Source organism: Oncorhynchus masou, chromosome 20, assembly GCF_036934945.1.
Source record: "Oncorhynchus masou masou isolate Uvic2021 chromosome 20, UVic_Omas_1.1, whole genome shotgun sequence".
Classification (NCBI taxonomy): domain Eukaryota; kingdom Metazoa; phylum Chordata; class Actinopteri; order Salmoniformes; family Salmonidae; genus Oncorhynchus; species Oncorhynchus masou.
Genome location: NC_088231.1, coordinates 12,041,292 through 12,060,132, shown reverse-complemented (window position 1 = coordinate 12,060,132; position 18,841 = coordinate 12,041,292). Strand labels below are relative to the sequence as shown.

The 18,841-nt window shown below is 44.6% G+C and overlaps 1 protein-coding gene across 1 annotated transcript in view; it reads right to left on the bottom strand.

Moving 5' to 3' along the window:
* LOC135506976 (vascular endothelial growth factor C-like) overlaps positions 1 to 18,043 on the bottom strand; it is a 60,891-nt gene extending 42,848 nt beyond the window's left edge. The window contains exon 1 of the mRNA XM_064926418.1: positions 17,442 to 18,043. Within this exon, the coding sequence (XP_064782490.1) occupies positions 17,442 to 17,570 (129 nt within the window). The 5' untranslated portion in view covers positions 17,571 to 18,043. The remainder of the gene's footprint in view (positions 1 to 17,441) is intronic.
* Positions 18,044 to 18,841: the final 798 nt, after the last annotated feature.

Genomic DNA, 18,841 nt, shown 5'->3' with positions numbered 1-18,841 from the left:
AATAACACAGTAGAAAAAAAGGGTCTATATACATTGTGTGCAAAAGGCATGAGGAGGTAGGCGAATAATTACAATTTTGCAGATTAACACTGGAGTGATAAATGATCAGATGGTCATGTACAGGTAGAGATATTGATGTGCAAAAGAGCAGAAAAGTAAATAAATAAAAACAGTATGGAGATGAGGTAGGTATAATTGGGTGGGCTATTTACCGATAAGACTATGTACAGCTGCAGCGATCGGTTAGCTGCTCAGATAGCAGATGTTTGAAGTTGGTGAGGGAGATAAAAGTCTAAAACTTCAGCAATTTCTGCAATTCGTTCCAGTCACAGGCAGCAGAAAACTGGAACGAAAGGCGGCCAAATGAGGTGTTGGCTTTAGGGATGATCAGTGAGATACACCTGCTGGAGCGCGTGCTACGGGTGGGTGTTGCCATCGTGACCAGGGAACTGAGAAAAGGCGGAGCTTTACCTAGCATGGACTTGTAGATGACCTGGAACCAGTGGGTCTGGCGACGAATATGGAGCGAGGGCCAGCCGACTAGAGCATACAAGTCGCAGTGGTGGGTGGTATAAGGTGCTTTAGTGACAAAGCGGATGGCACTGTGATAAACTGCATCCAGTTTGCTGAGTAGAGTGTTGGAAGCTATTTTGTAGATGACGTCGCCGAAGTCGAGGATCGGTAGGATAGTCAGTTTTACTAGGGTAAGTTTGGCGGCATGAGTGAAGGAGGCTTTGTTGCGGAATAGAAAGCCGATTCTGGATTTGATTTTCGATTGGAGATGTTTGACATGAGTCTGGAAGGAGAGTTTACAGTCAAGCCAGACACCTAGGTACTTGTAATGGACCTAGAACAGGCCTAGCTAGTGTAGGACAGGACAGGCTTAGAGACAAAGAACAGGTTGTAATGGACCTAGAACAGGCCTAGCTACCGTAGGACAGGACAGGCTTAGAGACAAAGAACAGGTTGTAATGGACTTAGAACAGGCCTAGCTAGTGTAGGACAGGACAGGCATAGAGACCAAGAACAGGTTGTAATGGACCTAGAACAAGCCTAGCTAGTGTAGGACAGGATAAGCTTAGAGACAGAGAACAGGTTGTAATGGACCTAGAACAGGCCTAGCTAGTGTAGGACAGGACAGGCTTAGAGACAAAGAACAGGTTGTAATGGACCTAGAACAGGCCTAGCTACAGTAGGACAGGACAGGCTTAGAGACAAAGAACAGGTTGTAATGGACTTAGAACAGGCCAAGCTAGTGTAGGACAGGACAGGCTTAGAGAACACTGTACTGAGGAAACGGACCGAGCCAGAACCATATTCATATATCTGCATATACAGTTGAAGTTGGAAGTTTACATACACTTAGGTTGGAGTCTTTAAAACTTGTTTTTCAACGACTCCACAAATTTCTTGTTAACAAACTATAGTCTTGGCAAGTCGGTTAGGACATCTACTTTGTGCATAACACAAAATAAGTAATTTTTCCAAAAATTGTTTACAGACAGATTATTTCATTTATAATTAACTGCATCACAATTCCAGTGGGTCAGAGGTTTACATACACTAAGTTGACTGTGCCTTTAAACAGCTTGGAAAATTCCAGAAAAAATATGTCATGGCGTTAGAAGCTTCTGATAGGCTAATTGACATAATTTGAGTCCACTGGAGGTGTACCTGTGGATGTATTTCAAGGCCTACCTTCAAAACCAGTGCCTCATTGCATGACATCATGAGAAAATACAAATAAATCAACCTCAGAAAAACAATTGTAGACCTCCACAAGTCTGGTACATCCTTCGGGAGCAGTTTCCAAACGCCTGAAGGTACCACGTTCATCTGTACAAACAATAGTATGCAAGTATAAACACCATGGGACCAAGCAGCCATCATACCACTCAGGAAGGAGACGCGTTCTGTCTCCTTGAGATAAACATACTTTGGTGTGAAAAGTGCAAATCAATCCCAGAACAACAGCAAAGGACCTTGTGAAGATGCTGGAGGAAACAGGTACAAAAGTATCTGTATTCACAGTAAAACGAGTCCCTTATTGACATAAATTGAAAGGCCGCTCAGCAAGGAAGAAGCCACAGCACCAAAACCACCATAGAAAAAGCCGTACTACGGTTTGCAACTGACAGGCCTACAAACCTGAGTCAGTTACACCAGCTATGTCAGGAGGAATGGGCCAAAATTCACCCAACTTATTGTGAGAAGCTTTTGGTAGGCTACCCAAAACGTTTGAACCAAGTTAAAAAAAAATGTAAAGGCAATGCTACCAAATACTAATTGAGTGTTCGTAAACTTCTAACCCACTGGGAATGTGATGAAAGAAATAAAAGCTAAAATAAATAATTCTTTCTACTATTATTCTGACATTTCACATTCTTAAAATAAAGTAGTGATCCTACCTGACCTAAGACAGGGCATTTTTATTGAGATTAAATGTCAGGAATTGTGAAAAAAACGGGAGTTTAAATGTATTTGGCTAAGGTGTATGTAAACTTCCGACTTCAACTGTATACCACTCCGGATGTACCTACAGTAAGACAGGACAGGTTTAGAGAGCACTACACTGGGGGAGCTGACCTAGCTACAGTAAGACAGGACAAACACTAGACTCCACTGATGTAGCTACAGTAAGACAGGACAGGTTTAGAGCACTGCACTGGGGGAGCTGATCTAGCTACAATAAGACAGGACAGGTTTAGAGAGCACTGCACTGGGGGAGCTGATCTAGCTACAATAAGACAAGACAGGTTTAGAGAGCACTGCACTGGGGGAGCTGATCTAGCTACAGTAAGACAGGACAGTTTTAGAGAACACTGCACTGGGGGAGCTGATCTAGCTACAATAAGACAAGACAGGTTTAGAGAGCACTGCACTGGGGGAGCTGATGTAGCTACAGTAAGACAGGACAGTTTTAGAGAACACTGCACTGGGGGAGCTGATCTAGCTACAATAAGACAAGACAGGTTTAGAGAGCACTGCACTGGGGGAGCTGACTTACTGTAGCAACTCCACTGACCTTGCTATACAGCACAAACACCAGACTCCACTGACCTAGCTATAGTAAGACAGGACAAACACCAGACTCCACTGACCTAGCTATAGTAAGACAGGACAAACACCAGACTCCACTGACCTAGCTATAGTAAGACAGGACAAACACCAGACTCCACTGACCTAGCTATAGTAAGACAGGACAAACACCAGACTCCACTGACCTAGCTATAGTAAGACAGGACAAACACCAGACTCCACTGACCTAGCTATAGTAAGACAGGACAAACACCAGACTCCACTGACCTAGCTATAGTAAGACAGGACAAACACCAGACTCAACTGACCTAGCTATAGTAAGACAGGACAAACACCAGACTCCACTGACCTAGCTATAGTAAGACAGGACAAACACCAGACTCCACTGACCTAGCTATAGTAAGACAGGACAAACACCAGACTCCACTGACCTAGCTATAGTAAGTCTGGACAAACACCAGACTCCACTGAACTAGCTACAGTAAGACAGGACAAACACCAGACTCTACTGACCTAGGTACACAGCACAAACACCAGACTCCACTGACCTAGCTACAGTAAGACAGGACAAACACCAGACTCTACTGACCTAGGTACACAGCACAAACACCAGACTCCACTGAACTAGCTATAGTAAGACAGGACAAACACCAGACTCTACTGACCTTGCTACACAGCACAAACACCAGACTCCACTGAACTAGCTATAGTAAGACAGGACAAACACCAGACTCCACTGACCTAGCTACACAGCACAAACACCAGACTCCACTGAACTAGCTATAGTAAGACAGGACAAACACCAGACTCCACTGACCTAGCTACACAGCACAAACAGCAGACTCCACTGACCTAGCTATAGTAAGACAGGACAAACACCAGACTCTACTGACCTTGCTACACAGCACAAACACCAGACTCCACTGACCTAGCTATAGTAAGACAGGACAAACACCAGACTCCACTGACCTCGCTACACAGCACAAACACCAGACTCTACTGACCTAGCTACACAGCACAAACAGCAGACTCCACTGACCTAGCTACACAGCACAAACACCAGACTCCACTGACCTAGCTATAGTAAGACAGGACAAACACCAGACTCTACTGACCTTGCTACACAGCACAAACACCAGACTCCACTGACCTAGCTACACAGCACAAACACCAGACTCCACTGAACTAGCTATAGTAAGACAGGACAAACACCAGACTCTACTGACCTTGCTACACAGCACAAACACCAGACTCCACTGACCTAGCTATAGTAAGACAGGACAAACACCAGACTCCACTGACCTCGCTACACAGCACAAACACCAGACTCTACTGACCTAGCTACACAGCACAAACAGCAGACTCCACTGACCTAGCTACACAGCACAAACACCAGACTCCACTGACCTAGCTATAGTAAGACAGGACAAACACCAGACTCCACTGACCTAGCTACACAGCACAAACACCAGACTCTACTGACCTAGCTATAGTAAGACAGGACAAACACCAGACTCCACTGACCTAGCTACACAGCACAAACACCAGACTCCACTGACCTAGCTATAGTAAGACAGGACAAACACCAGACTCCACTGACCTAGCTATAGTAAGACAGGACAAACACCAGACTCCACTGACCTAGCTATAGTAAGACAGGACAAACACCAGACTCCACTGACCTTGCTATAGTAAGACAGGACAAACACCAGACTCCACTGACCTTGCTATAGTAAGACAGGACAAACACCAGACTCCACTGACCTAGCTATAGTAAGACAGGACAAACACCAGACTACACTGACCTAGCTATAGTAAGACAGGACAAACACCAGACTCCACTGACCTAGCTATAGTAAGACAGGACAAACACCAGACTCCACTGACCTAGCTATAGTAAGACAGGACAAACACCAGACTCCACTGACCTTGCTATAGTAAGACAGGACAAACACCAGACTCCACTGACCTAGCTATAGATAGACAGGACAAACACCAGACTACACTGACCTAGCTATAGTAAGACAGGACAAACACCAGACTCCACTGACCTAGCTATAGTAAGACAGGACAAACACCAGACTCCACTGACCTAGCTACACAGCACAAACACCAGCTCTGGATGGCTGAGCAGACTCCCACAACAATATAGATGGAAGGAGTTGGAAGGGGAAGAGAGGGCCCCATGCACCGCCATGCCTCTATCCATCTGGTATGCAGGGTAAGCCACTTTCAGGGATATCTGTCCTATTCTACTGATATGGACCCGAAATGAACTGAGATACAAATCATCATGTAGGGACCGCTCAGCAGACCAGAACCCAGACAGACCGCAGGTTTCATTTGAATAATGCTATTCATCACTAATCATTTCCTGGGCTGCTTCTCAAACGGCACCTACTCCCTTTTTAGTGCACTACTTTTGACCAGAGCCTTATGGGAACTCTGTCATCCCTGGGTGATAGGGTGCCATTTGGGATGCAGACCTGGCGTGATTGAAATGTCTCCCGGTAGGTAGGAAGACTCCAACAATTCCTCATGTACATCACGCTACAGCTCATCCCAAGGCCAGCATCATTCCACCCTCCTTCTTCCACTCTCTCTCACCCACTTGCCTTCTTCCTTGGGGGAATGGCTTTGCCATTCCTAGCGCTAGAGCTGCTATAGTCATTAGATGTAAAACTGGCACTGTGCAAAGTCTGAGCAAATCAAATATCATAGTCAGTGTTAATGTACATAGTATAGGATTAGCCTTGAAAACCCCAATAAACTATTATTGAGTAATTGCCCAGATACAATCAGCTTTGCAAAAGAACTTGGAGGAAAAGGGATTTTGAACACTGATCTTGTAATCCTCAACTGGCTTCCATTTTGTCACCCTCCCTCTTTGACAGATTCGTTTCGCAGATATCTGACAGACATGAGGGATGTGTTTTTAGTGGGATTAGACATGTTTATCTTTGAATGGCAGCTTGCTTTAGGGTTTCTGCGGAGCAATAAAGCAATCAGCTCAGCCTATTTATCTGGCTCTATAGGACCACCGGGAACTAGAGCCTGATGTAGCATAGCCCACCTTCTGAGCTCCCCTTCCAGGGTGTTCTGCCTGGACGACTTTACATCCCCACACATCAGCCTCCAGCCTCCACTGGGTTAGCTAGCCTGCACTGGGTTAGCTAGCCTGCACTGGGTTAGCAAGCCTCCACTGGGTTAGCCAGCCTGCACTGGGTTAGCTAGCCTCCACTGGGTTAGCTAGCCTGCACTGGGTTAGCTAGCCTGCACTGGGTTAGCTAGCCTCCACTGGGTTAGCTAGCCTGCACTGGGTTAGCTAGCCTGCACTGGGTTAGCTAGCCTCCACTGGGTTAGCTAGCCTGCACTGGGTTAGCTAGCCTGCACTGGGTTAGCTGAAATGCACAAAAAACTACTTTTGATGTACATTTGACAAAAGCTAGATCCATTCAAGCCATGAGCCCAACACTGGTCTACCAATGCATGCTGAGTCTTTCCAATTTAATCTCAACTTTCAAATACTGCAGCAGGTTGAAGGGCGAGGGAAAACCTCAAAGTATAGGACAGGAGAAAACGTGTATCTTACATGCTGTTCTATGCTAATTGTCCTCGTTGGAGTCTGAGAGTTAACCTGTTGGTTTCTCTTGAAAGGGCAGGTCCTGTATGTGCAAATCCTTGAGATACACTTGAATAACTTGAATTTCGTGTATTGTCAAGAGAGAATTGTGTGAAAATTTGAACTACACTCACAGATGTCTAATTGTAATTGTTTTCACAGAGCAGTTGGAAGCGCTAAGCTGATACAGTACAGAGGGAGCCCGCTCCCCAGAGCTCATCGCTTTTAGCGGTATTGGCCGCGAGGGCATTACATCACGACTTGTTGTTTTAGCGCTTGGAGTGCTGCGGTTGCACGCTGGCAGTCGTGGTGTAAGCTGACTTAGGAGCGCAGAGCCGTGTGTGTGTTGTTGTGTGTGTGCTTGCGTTTATGTGTGTGCGCTCATTTGTGAGTACGGGTGTGTCACTGTCGTAACTTCAGACCAGGCATGCAGCTCACACTCCTCTTCTAAACAAACGTCTTGCCTCAGTGAGTTCTCGATTAATCAAAGACTTCTAAGCTAACCTGTTGTCTCCAAACCAGTTTACAGATAGTCTATATGCACACTCTGCTACTCCTGATGAGGAGACCACCTATCTAGCCCTCTTGTTTAGTCACGGTGTCAGTGCATTCAGAGTTACTGGGGCCCCTAAACATGTACCCATGACAAACAGGGAAGCTTGTGAGGACCCTTTGCTTTCTGAGTGGTATGACAAACAGAACAATAGAGATTAGTCAAACAGAACAGTTGATTGTGAAACTTGTAACAAAAGTCAATCAAATTGGTGTACCCACTGAAATTATCACTATGGAGGACTTCGTATGTCACATGTACCATGACAGGCTTAGGTTATAAGGCAGTAGACAGAGAAATTATTGGTTGAATTCCATTTCGAAAGTAATACTGCCACAATCAAGAGATACTATCTAATATGACCCTGGGTCTTCTCCAGTCGACCGGTAAAGCTTTTCCCTCTGACTGCTCCGTTCCTCTGTTTGAGGTCCAGGACATTTGAAATGAACCCTTTCTTTAAGCCGGCAGAGCTTAAAGGAAACCAGGCTAAGAATGAATGGGGGATTTCTCCTCTCTCTGCACCTCTACCACCTTTGTGCACTTCCAAATGGCAAGTCCTTATGTTGGCGATATGAATAAAACTGCCAATCACCTCGGTTCTGTAGGGCTGCATTTAACGCAGAGAGGCCAAGAGTTTAGTAGGAGAGGCTGGGAGGTTAATGTCCACATCTCCTCCACATCTCATTCTCCTTCCCTCTCTAGGCTCTCTCTTTTCTAATTAAACTTCAGCTGATGGATGCTCTTCTATGCTACTGTTTGAGAAGTGGTAAAACACATGTAGGGGATTAGATGTACTTCCATATGTGAACAGAACAGGCTGAACAGGGAAGAGAAGAAAAGGAGACGGACTGAAAACTGGTGCAGTTATGAAAGGCAGATCTCGTCACCTGCTATTGATGTTTTCCGGGACCATTGTGGTCTCTGTAGTCTAGTGTGGTCTCTGTAGACTATTGTGGTCTCTGTAGTCTAGTGTGGTCTCTGTAGACTATTGTGGTCTCTGTAGTCTAGTGTGGTCTCTGTAGACTATTGTGGTCTCTGTAGTCTAGTGTGGTCTCTGTAGACTATTGTGGTCTCTGTAGTCTAGCGTGGTCTCTGTAGACTAGCATGGTCTCTGTACACTAGCGTTGTCTCTCATCTTAGCTGTTGTGATTCTGTTAGAATTCGTCTCCCATATGAAATTGGTCCCATTTGTCCAGCTTTGAAATGCTGCATAATATGTAATATCTCGTTCCAGAAGATATTCTCAAAAACTAAGATGTTATCATAGCAACATTTCTTGAAATCAAGGACCATGACCATGTCTAGCACACATTTCTGACTACAGAGAGTTGGATCTGATTATCTAATCACCACAGAAAAACAAACTGGGCACCTTTCACGTTCTCTTTAATCTGCTTTCATTTTCCTAGTCAGAAAAGACCTGTTGTAGAGAGCCAGGATCAGCATAACAATGAGAAACAGGTTAAATGTTAACACCTGAAGAGTTCAGGAGCACCGCTTTATACAATGTCTGCTACCAACAAGTAGCCTGAACTGAGCCTGGTCATGATGTATTCTAACCTCACTGACCCCCATTCAATCTGCCCACTGCACAAAATGGGAGTTGGGAGTTTTGTATGTCCTTTGTGAGTCTAATCCAACTCTTTACTCTTCAGTCTGAAGATGTTAGGTATACTAGGAACGTCAAGCGTTCAGCCTGCTGCACTGACTCTACGGACGCTCCAGTCTACAGCACCTGGTTCAATTGTGCTTAGGAACATTTTTAAAATTATCTCTAAATGGTTCAGCTCGTGATAAATATTTGGAATTATTGTAAAAATCTGTGTTTGCTTCATTTACTATAATACATTTCCTATTTTGCCATATCAAATTAATCATTATTAAGAGTCTATTGACACACCCCTACATCAATCTAGGTAACATAATACAGAAATCCCCATCAAAATGTGTCTTTTTAAGCTACAGGCTCAATTCACTGAATGTAAAAAGAATGAAGAACACCTGCTGTTTCCATGAGATAGACTGACAAGGTGAATCCCTATTTGATGTCACTTGTTAAATCCACTTCAATCAGTGTAGATGTAGGGGAGGAGACCTGTTAAAGAAGGATTTTTACTTTCCCTTGAGACAATTGAGACATGGATTGTGTATGTGTGCCATTCAGAGGATGAATGGGCAAGACAAAAGATTTAAGTGCCTTTGAACAGGGTATGGTATTAGGTGCCAGGTGTACCGGTTTGTGTTAAGAACTGCAACGCTGCTGTTTTTTTCCCTCTCAACTGTTTCCTGTGTGTATCAAGAATGGTCCACCACCCAAAGGACATCCAGCCAACTTGACACAACTGTGGGAAGCATTGGAGTCAACATGGGCCAGCATCCCTACAGAACGCTTTCGACACCTTGTAGAGTCCATGCAACTCAATAATAGGAAGGTGTTCTTAATGTTTTGTACATTCAGTATGTATATATTTAATATTTATTTGACCTTTATTTAACTGGGCAAGTATAGCTTCTATTGCTGTGTTACTTTTTCTGTATTTCTCGTGTGTTTTCTTACTTTTTCATTCCGACTTGTATTATTTCCTTGACATGATTTTCACTCCCCTTGATATTGATTTGCTGTGAAGTAGCTCGCAAGTAACCATTTCAGTGTGCCGTTTTACACCTGCTGTCTCCTGTGCACGTGACAAATAAACGCTGAAGCTTTGTAGTGGCAGGCGGTGTAGTATTGTGGTAGGTGATACCGTGCTACAAGGTCCATATTTATACTGACACTCTCTCGCCCGGGTTTGTTGTTTTTGTGTTCTGAGAGATTTTGCGTTTATTCGTTGAAGCATTCATCCAAATAGGTTGTGAAAAGAATGGAACGGACCTTGGCGGTTCAGTACCTCCATTATTATGGGATGTTCTGGTCTTTGTCAAACACGGTACAGGAAGCGTGGGGGAAGAGGCAGATTAGTGAATTACTGTTTGCCCTGATAGGATTACACCTGTACGCAGTGACAGCCCCTGTCAGTAACCCCACGAAGGCAGATGTTCGATGTTAGGAAGAAATGAGACGTGCATAACATCACTGCTAGCTGGTGCTAACATCAAACAGCAAACACAAAGCAATTTGCTGTTTTTTTGTTGTTGCACCAATTAGGCACCATATTTTTAGGGGGCACTTCAAGAGAAAATGCTATCAGCCTTCATTAAATCATGAAACACTTGTTGCATCATCTTAACAATATGAATTAAGCATTGTTTGGTCACATTACACCCTAAGCACCTGGCACTGCGGCTACCGTTCATTTCCAGCTCACGTGAGCTGAACTAAAGAGTCTCCACTGCAGATAGATGTGTTTTGAAAACGTCCAGAACTTCTTCTGAGGACCGTGAACTCATTTGACCTCTTCTTGACTGCACTGTTTCCAGGAAGTTGGTGAGGCGAGGGCAAGAGAGTGTCAGAGAGGCACCATTAGTTGTCCTGGAGGACCATGGGAATACATTCTTCTCTCTGTTCTCAGCTTTACATTAACCAGACAGAGTTAGCACACAGCTATACATCTGACAGTGATGTTGATCCTAGCTTACGGTATGTCAGCTCTAGTTTTGTTATGAGCTACCACCTGCTGGCTGCTGTGTGAGGGAGCTGGAGGGTTCAGTAGCAGACATGCATACAGTACTGGTAGTCAAAGGCTTCCCACTGTGCTACTGTCACAGACATATGGACACACTGAGGATTCAACTGAGGATCATTGACTGCTTGTTGTTCATAAGGTTCACCATACGGCCTGGGTTTACGAGGGGGTCGTTAGTGGCACTTTAGTAGCACTGACTGAATGAAGAAGAAAGAGAGAGAGAAGAGAGAGGCGGAAAGATGGCATGAGAAGCAACTGAGAGAGAGAGAGAGAGAGAGAGAGAGAGAGAGAGAGAGAGAGAGAGAGAGAGAGAGAGAGAGAGAGAGGCGGAAAGATGGCATGAGAAGCAACAGAGAGAGAGAGAGAGAGAGAGAGAGAGAGAGAGAGAGAGAAAGAGAGAGAGAGAGAGAGAGAGAGAGAGAGTAACGTGTTTGTGTGGGAGAGACATGGAGAGAGTGAGAGCATTGTACTCCTGGGTGGGTACAGGCATGTATACATTAAGGCGTCTAAGCATTAACTCAATTGTTAAAGCAACATCAACATCCTCTAAAGAGAAATGCCTTGTATATACTGTATGTGTTTATATGTTTGTCCTCTTATTGTATTCCAGTGCTTGGGACTCCTATATACTCCACTGAACCTTTGACATGGTTTTTCCCTCTTCATTTTGGCAGGCACTCAAATACTTGCCATTGTAGACAATTCATAACCACATTGAAATGGCTAGTTTGTCCATAAAAGTGACAGCTCTCTTGTAATACTGACTTCAATTGCAACAGTGTCCTAACTCAAAGGACGGCTGAACTTTGACCCTCTCTCCCTTTGCCTAAGCCACATACAAACCCTACAACCATATGTCACCGACTCATCGAGCTCCTATTTGATACTCTGACCCGGTTTTCTTTCTTGGTGAAAACGGATAAAGTGCTGAAAGTGATATCCAGTCGTAAGACCAGGAGTTGGGACAGGTGGGGTGTGTAACAGAGATAACCTAGAGATAACGTCGAGCTGAGGAAAGCAGCTGTGAGGTAATCTCTTCCACCTGGGTTCTAACTGTTGGGCTTACGAGAACAACGGATTACTTCACACACTACACTGACTGTCATGGAGAAGACAGGAAACAGCCTTTAACCCCTACTCCCTACCTAGTCTCTTCACATAGTATACTGACTGTGCTGGAGAAGACAGGAAACAGCCTTTAACCCCTACTCCCTACCTAGTCTCTTCACATAGTATACTGACTGTCATGGAGAAGACAGGAAACAGCCTTTAACCCCTACTCCCTACCTAGTCTCTTCACATAGTATACTGACTGTCATGGAGAAGACAGGAAACAGCCTTTAACCCCTACTCCCTACCTAGTCTCTTCACATAGTACACTGACTGTCATGGAGAAGACAGGAAACAGCCTTTAACCCCTACTCCCTACCTAGTCTCTTCACACACTACACCGACTGTCATGGAGAAGACAGGAAACAGCCTTTAACCCCTACTCCCTACCTAGTCTCTTCACATAGTACACTGACTGTCCTGGAGAAGACAGGAAACAGCCTTTAACCCCTACTCCCTACCTAGTCTCTTCACATAGTACACTGACTGTCCTGGAGAAGACAGGAAACAGCCTTTAACCCCTACTCCCTACCTAGTCTCTTCACACACTACACCGACTGTCATGGAGAAGACAGGAAACACTCCTTAACTGGAGAAGACAGGAAACAGCCTTTAACCCCTACTCCCTACCTAGTCTCTTCACCCACTCCCTACCTAGTCTCTTCACATAGTATACTGACTGTCATGGAGAAGACAGGAAACAGCCTTTAACCCCTACTCCCTACCTAGTCTCTTCACATAGTACACTGACTGAAACAGCCTTTAACCCCTACTCCCTACCTAGTCTCTTCACATAGTACACATGACTGTAGAGACATGGAGAAGACAGGAAACAGCCTTTAACCCCTACTCCCTACCTAGTCTCTTCACATAGTACACTGACTGTCATGGAGAAGACAGGAAACAGCCTTTAACCCCTACTCCCTACCTAGTCTCTTCACATAGTATACTGACTGTCATGGAGAAGACAGGAAACAGCCTTTAACCCCTACTCCCTACCTAGTCTCTTGAGTGTATCTGGGAGGACTGGCTAGTGGTCTTGTAGTTCAGTTGGTAGAGCATGGTGTTTGTAACGCCAGGGTAGTGGGTTCGACACCCCGTACCACCCAAACATGAAATGTATGCAAACAAGTTGCTTCGGATAAAATTGTCTGCTACATGCCATATTATAGGTGTAAGAAATATGGTTAAAATCACATCTACCCTACTAGAAGATGAGGTGGAGCTACAACCATATTGATTGCACGTATAGCCCCTTCTGCCACATCTACATGAAGTGCTCTAGAGGGTAAAGGTTGGGTTAGGGGTTGTCTCTACAGGGGCTACTGGCCTAGGGGGTAAAGGTTGGGTTAGGGGTTGTCTCTATACAGGGGGTACTGGGGGGTTGGGTTAGGGGTTGTCTCTATACTAGAGCTAGGGGGGTACTGGCCTAGGGGGTAAACTGGCCTAGGGGGTAAAGGTTGGGTTAGGGGTTGTCTCTATACAGGGGGTACTGGCCTAGGGGGTAAAGGTTGGGCTAGGAGCTAGGGGATGTCTCTATACAGGGGGTACTGGCCTAGTGGGTAAATGTTGGGCTAGGAGCTAGGGGATATCTCTATACAGGGGGTACTGGCCTAGGGGGTAAAGGTTGGGCTAGGAGCTAGGGGATGTCTCTATACAGGGGGTACTGGCCTAGGGGGTAAATGTTGGGCTAGGAGCTAGGGGATATCTCTATACAGGGGGTACTGGCCTAGGGGGTAAAGGTTGGGCTAGGAGCTAGGGGATGTCTCTATACAGGGGCCCTATCTTACAATGCCCAGAGGGATTCCCCTTAACAACACAGTGGGAAGCTAGGCTAAGTGCTATGTCCAGGTCAGGTCCATTGTCTTAGGGAGCAGTAGGTAATGGACCCTGTCCCACAGCCACTCTCTGACACTCCAGGTCCGTATGCTTCTTCCCCTCAGGGGGTTCTCACCCTGCATTCTTCACCAACTGTAACACAAACACCCAGGCCTCCTGTACTTACACTACCAAGAGCCCCCCTTACAGAGGTGTGTGTGTGTGCGTGTGTGTGTGTGTGTGTGTGTGTGTGTGTGCGTGCGTGCGTGCGTGCGTGCGTGTGTGTGTGTGATAAAGCAAACAGTCACAGAGCAATCAACGTTTCAACATGAAATAGCTCCAGACCAATTATCCAGACCAGACTATTGAGACAGACCCACCGGCATGCACAAAGGTCTACACTACGGTTGGGTTGAGGTCTGATCCAAACCTCAAGGTGACCACAAATTACAGCCGCCCCTCTTATCCCTAACAGCACCTACCCTACTCCTATTCACCCCCCATGGGCGTACCCCCTCTCAACCCTCTCAACCCAGCCCTGTTCTACTCTCCAGACCCATTAGAACAGCCATTCATCCTCAGTACTCTTTCGAAGTGGATGTCTCACTTTGACGTGTGTGTGTGTGTGTGTGTGTGTGTGTGTGTGTGTGTGTGTGTGTGTGTGTGTGTGTGTGTGTGTGTGTGTGTGTGTGTGTGTGTGTGTGTGTGTGTGTGTGTGTGTGAACCCAACACTGATTGATGCATCCAAATGACCTCTAGTTGTAGGTGAGTTATAGTGTAGTTACAGTACTGACGAGGTAGACACACTGAAACTGCACAGGATGTGTTTCTTACTATAAAATCACACATGGTCTGGGTTCCAGTGTAGTTATTGGACAAATATTCACCGCTGTATCCTAACCATAGTCATCGTAGGATAAATACCTCCCCCTTGCATTTAAAAAAAGTAAGGTTGAACATGTTGTCCTTGAATTGCGATAAAATTTATCTTAATTACTTTTAATTTAATAACGACTCCAGGGGGTTAACATAACTGTGATCACACACACACACACACACACACACACACACACACACACACACACACACACACACACACACACACACACACACACACACACACACACACACACACACACACACTCAGACCAATCACACCAGTCCCTATGGGAGGTGTTTAATGTTTTCATTAGATTTTCTAAATGTATGGCATATGAGGTCATTTATTTACACAGTGAATTTCATAAGCCATTATGATACTACTTGATATCAGAGGTAGGTACTGGAAGTGAAACTATCCAGACAGGAAATCTTGTTTTTTCAGGTCATACTGTAAATAACCTTCATGAGCCAATGGGAGTACATAACAAGATCATTACTGAATACACACACACACACACACACACACACACACACACACACACACACACACACACACACACACACACACACACACACACACACACACACACACACACACACACACACACACACACACACACACACACACACACACACACACACACACATACACAGAGCGGCAGGGTAGCCTAGTGGTTAGCGCGTTGGACTAGTAACCGGAAGGTTGCAAGTTCAAACCCCCAAGCTGACAAGGTACAAATCTGTCGTTCTGCCCCTGAACATGCAGTTAACCCACTGTTCCTAGGCCATCATTGAAAATAAGAATTTGTTCTTAACTGACTTGCATAGTTAAATAAAGATAATAATAATAATTTTTAAAAAAGAGAGAAAGGAGAAGAGAGTTTAAGAATGAGAACCTGTGTTTTCAGTGCATCATCTACAGCTACATGCTCATTTGAGACACTAAAAGTCAACTAGTAGCAGTGTTAATCCCTCCAACTAAGTGTCATATTATAGGATCAAATAGCCACGTGTTTAAGATTATCCCTATCTCCTACTGCTACTGAGGGACACACACACACACTGAGACACTGAGGAACACACACACATACACACACTGAGGGACACACACACACACACACAGAGAGAGAGAGAAAGGAGAAGAGAGTTTAAGAATGAGAACCTATGTTTTCAGTGCATCATCTACAGCTACAGGCTCATTTGAGACATTAAAATTCAACTAGTAGCAGTGTTAATCCCTCCAACTAAGTGTCATATTATAGGATCAAATAGCCACGTGTTTAAGATTATCCCTATCTCCTACTGCTACTGAGGAACACACACACATACACACACTGAGGAACACACACACATACACACACTGAGGGACACACACCAAGGCACACACATATACACACACACACTGAGGAACACACACCGAGACACACACACACACACACAGTCCCAGACACACACTGAGGCACACACTGAGACACACACACACTGAGGAACACACACACATACACACACTGAGGGACACACACACACACACACACACACACACACACACACACACACACACACACACACACACACACACACACACACACACACACACACACACACACACACACACACACACACACACACACACACACACACACACACACACAGAGAGAGAGAAAGGAGAAGAGAGTTTAAGAATGAGAACCTGTGTTTTCAGTGCATCATCTACAGCTACAGGCTAATTTGAGACACTAAAAGTCAACTAGTAGCAGTGTTAATCCCTCCAACTAAGTGTCATATTATACGATCAAACAGCCACGTGTTTAAGATTATCCCTGTCTCCTTATCTCCTACTGCTACTGAGGAACACACACACACTGAGGAACACACACATACACACACTGAGGGACACACACCAAGGCACACACATACACACACGCACTGAGGAACACACACACATACACACACTGAGGAACACGTACACATACACACACTGAGGAACACACACATGTACACACACTGAGGGACACACACCAAGGCACACACATATACACACACACACAAACACACACACACACACACACGCACATGCACACGCACACGCACACACACACACACACACTGAGGCACACACACTGAGGCTCACACACACACTGAGGCACACACGGAGGCACACACACAAACACTGAGGCACACACACACACACAGTGACACCTGCCTCCACCCCCCTTTCTTCTGCTAATTTGAAAGTGCTCTTCTTGAATCTCCTTTTCATCCTTTCACTGTGAGGAATTGTCACTGCTCTCTCGCTCCCTCTCATCCATGATACCCCTCCCCTCCCCCTCAGCTGTGAGAGGGAGACATACTAGGGATAAATATTATCCTGTCTATGATTTCATTCATTGAAAAGGTATATAGGTATATAATATATGTATTTCGAGCCTTTTCCCCATTTCCCCATTAAAAGTTCAGATTAAAGGACCTCCTGTTGATGTGCCCCCTTGTTTCAGTGATGTCTATGTTCACTACATGCTGTACGGTAGTGAATGTTCAGTAACTTACATCATCACCAACTTATTATGACTTGCATTATGGTTTGACTTAATATGTCAAATTTTATGACTTGCATTATGGCTTGACTTATTATGTCAAATATTGACTTGCCTACCCTCCACTCCTTCCCACATTCCCCAATATAATGTTAAAGTGTGTTTGAATATCAATTGAATAATTTACAATGCATAATAGTAATGCATAAAGTAATGTAAATAGCACTCGTTAAATAGAACACTTGTATCCAAATACGTACCGGTGCATCCCTTTGATCCTGATCATAATCATAATAGTCATGACTGAATTCATGACTCGATTCACTGGCTAGATTTGCGTAGAGAATCGCTGAATTGGCAAGGAGAACAGATATTCCAAATAAGTGCATTTTAGATGTCTTTATCCGGAGCAAAAAAAACCGTACTCCTTATTTATTGACCTATTTTGGTCAAGCGCTCTTTCTCGAGTTCTTTTTCCCCAAAATAAAATTAATAGCGCATCAGATGTCCGAATGTTCGTGAGACCACTGTCATAGAAATGATGGTGAGATGGTGACAGGTAAATAAGCCCGTTATTTTCTCCGTGAAACGAAAGCAGCTGGAGAGCTTTCTGCGTCAAACTTCTGTGTCGGCGGCGGCATCCATCCAGCGAGCAGATGAGAGTTTGGGGAGCATGAACGTCCTCGGAGCAGAGAATGGCATGTTTAATGCAATTTCACGGTGTCACTAGATTTTCCTCCTCCCCCTGCATGCGTTTTTTCTTTCCAGCAGCTCAGTCTGTTTCTCCACCGAATAGCTGCAATTTACTACTAGAAATATGAGTTGGGACACGCGCACCTTCTCTTGGAGACGAATCCCTTGTGGACTCAACATGCAGAGTGAAATGTCCTTGCTGTATTTCTGACTGTACTGCATATTTATATAGCAGAACTATGCTAAAAATCGCCATGAGTCAACACTTTTACCAATTATCAAACCCCAAGGATACGATTAATTTCCCTGTATTGCCATTATTACAAACTTTTGCAAGGTGCATTCTGTGGCCGCTACTAAAGATTTACAGATTTTATTTAACCCATAACAATCAATTTCATAATGCAAGTGGGGTTTTATAATCTCAAGCCTGACATATGAAGTATGTAATATATTTACGAGTTATTTATGTAACCCACGCCACGGGACACTGCCATATGTCTTAAGGTTTATACTTCATTTAACTTCCTGACACCTCAGGATGCTGGTAAATATGCCACATTCCCCACACTAGGATGAGGAGTATATCTATGTGCCATATCCACCAACAGCTGAACCATGCTGAGGTGGATAAACAGATTTTCTCCCCAAACCCTGTAGGCTGAACCATTGCGCCTTGAGTCCTAAACCCTAAGTCCTGTTATGAATGGCCCATGACTACAGAGGTTGCTGGTATTGCTGGGAGTGACTCATGTCACGGGTAACATCAATTGTGTTACTACCACAAGCTGAAAGATTGTAGATAAAAGACTCAGCCACTAATTGTTAATCTGATATAGGATCTTGCTTTGGTTTTTGTGTGTACCAAGAATTTGTAGGATGTAATGTAAAGTAAACCCGCATGTATTTGCAAATAGTGTTTCATGTGTTGATTTCCCCTTTGGGATAGCTGTCAATATGGAGTCTA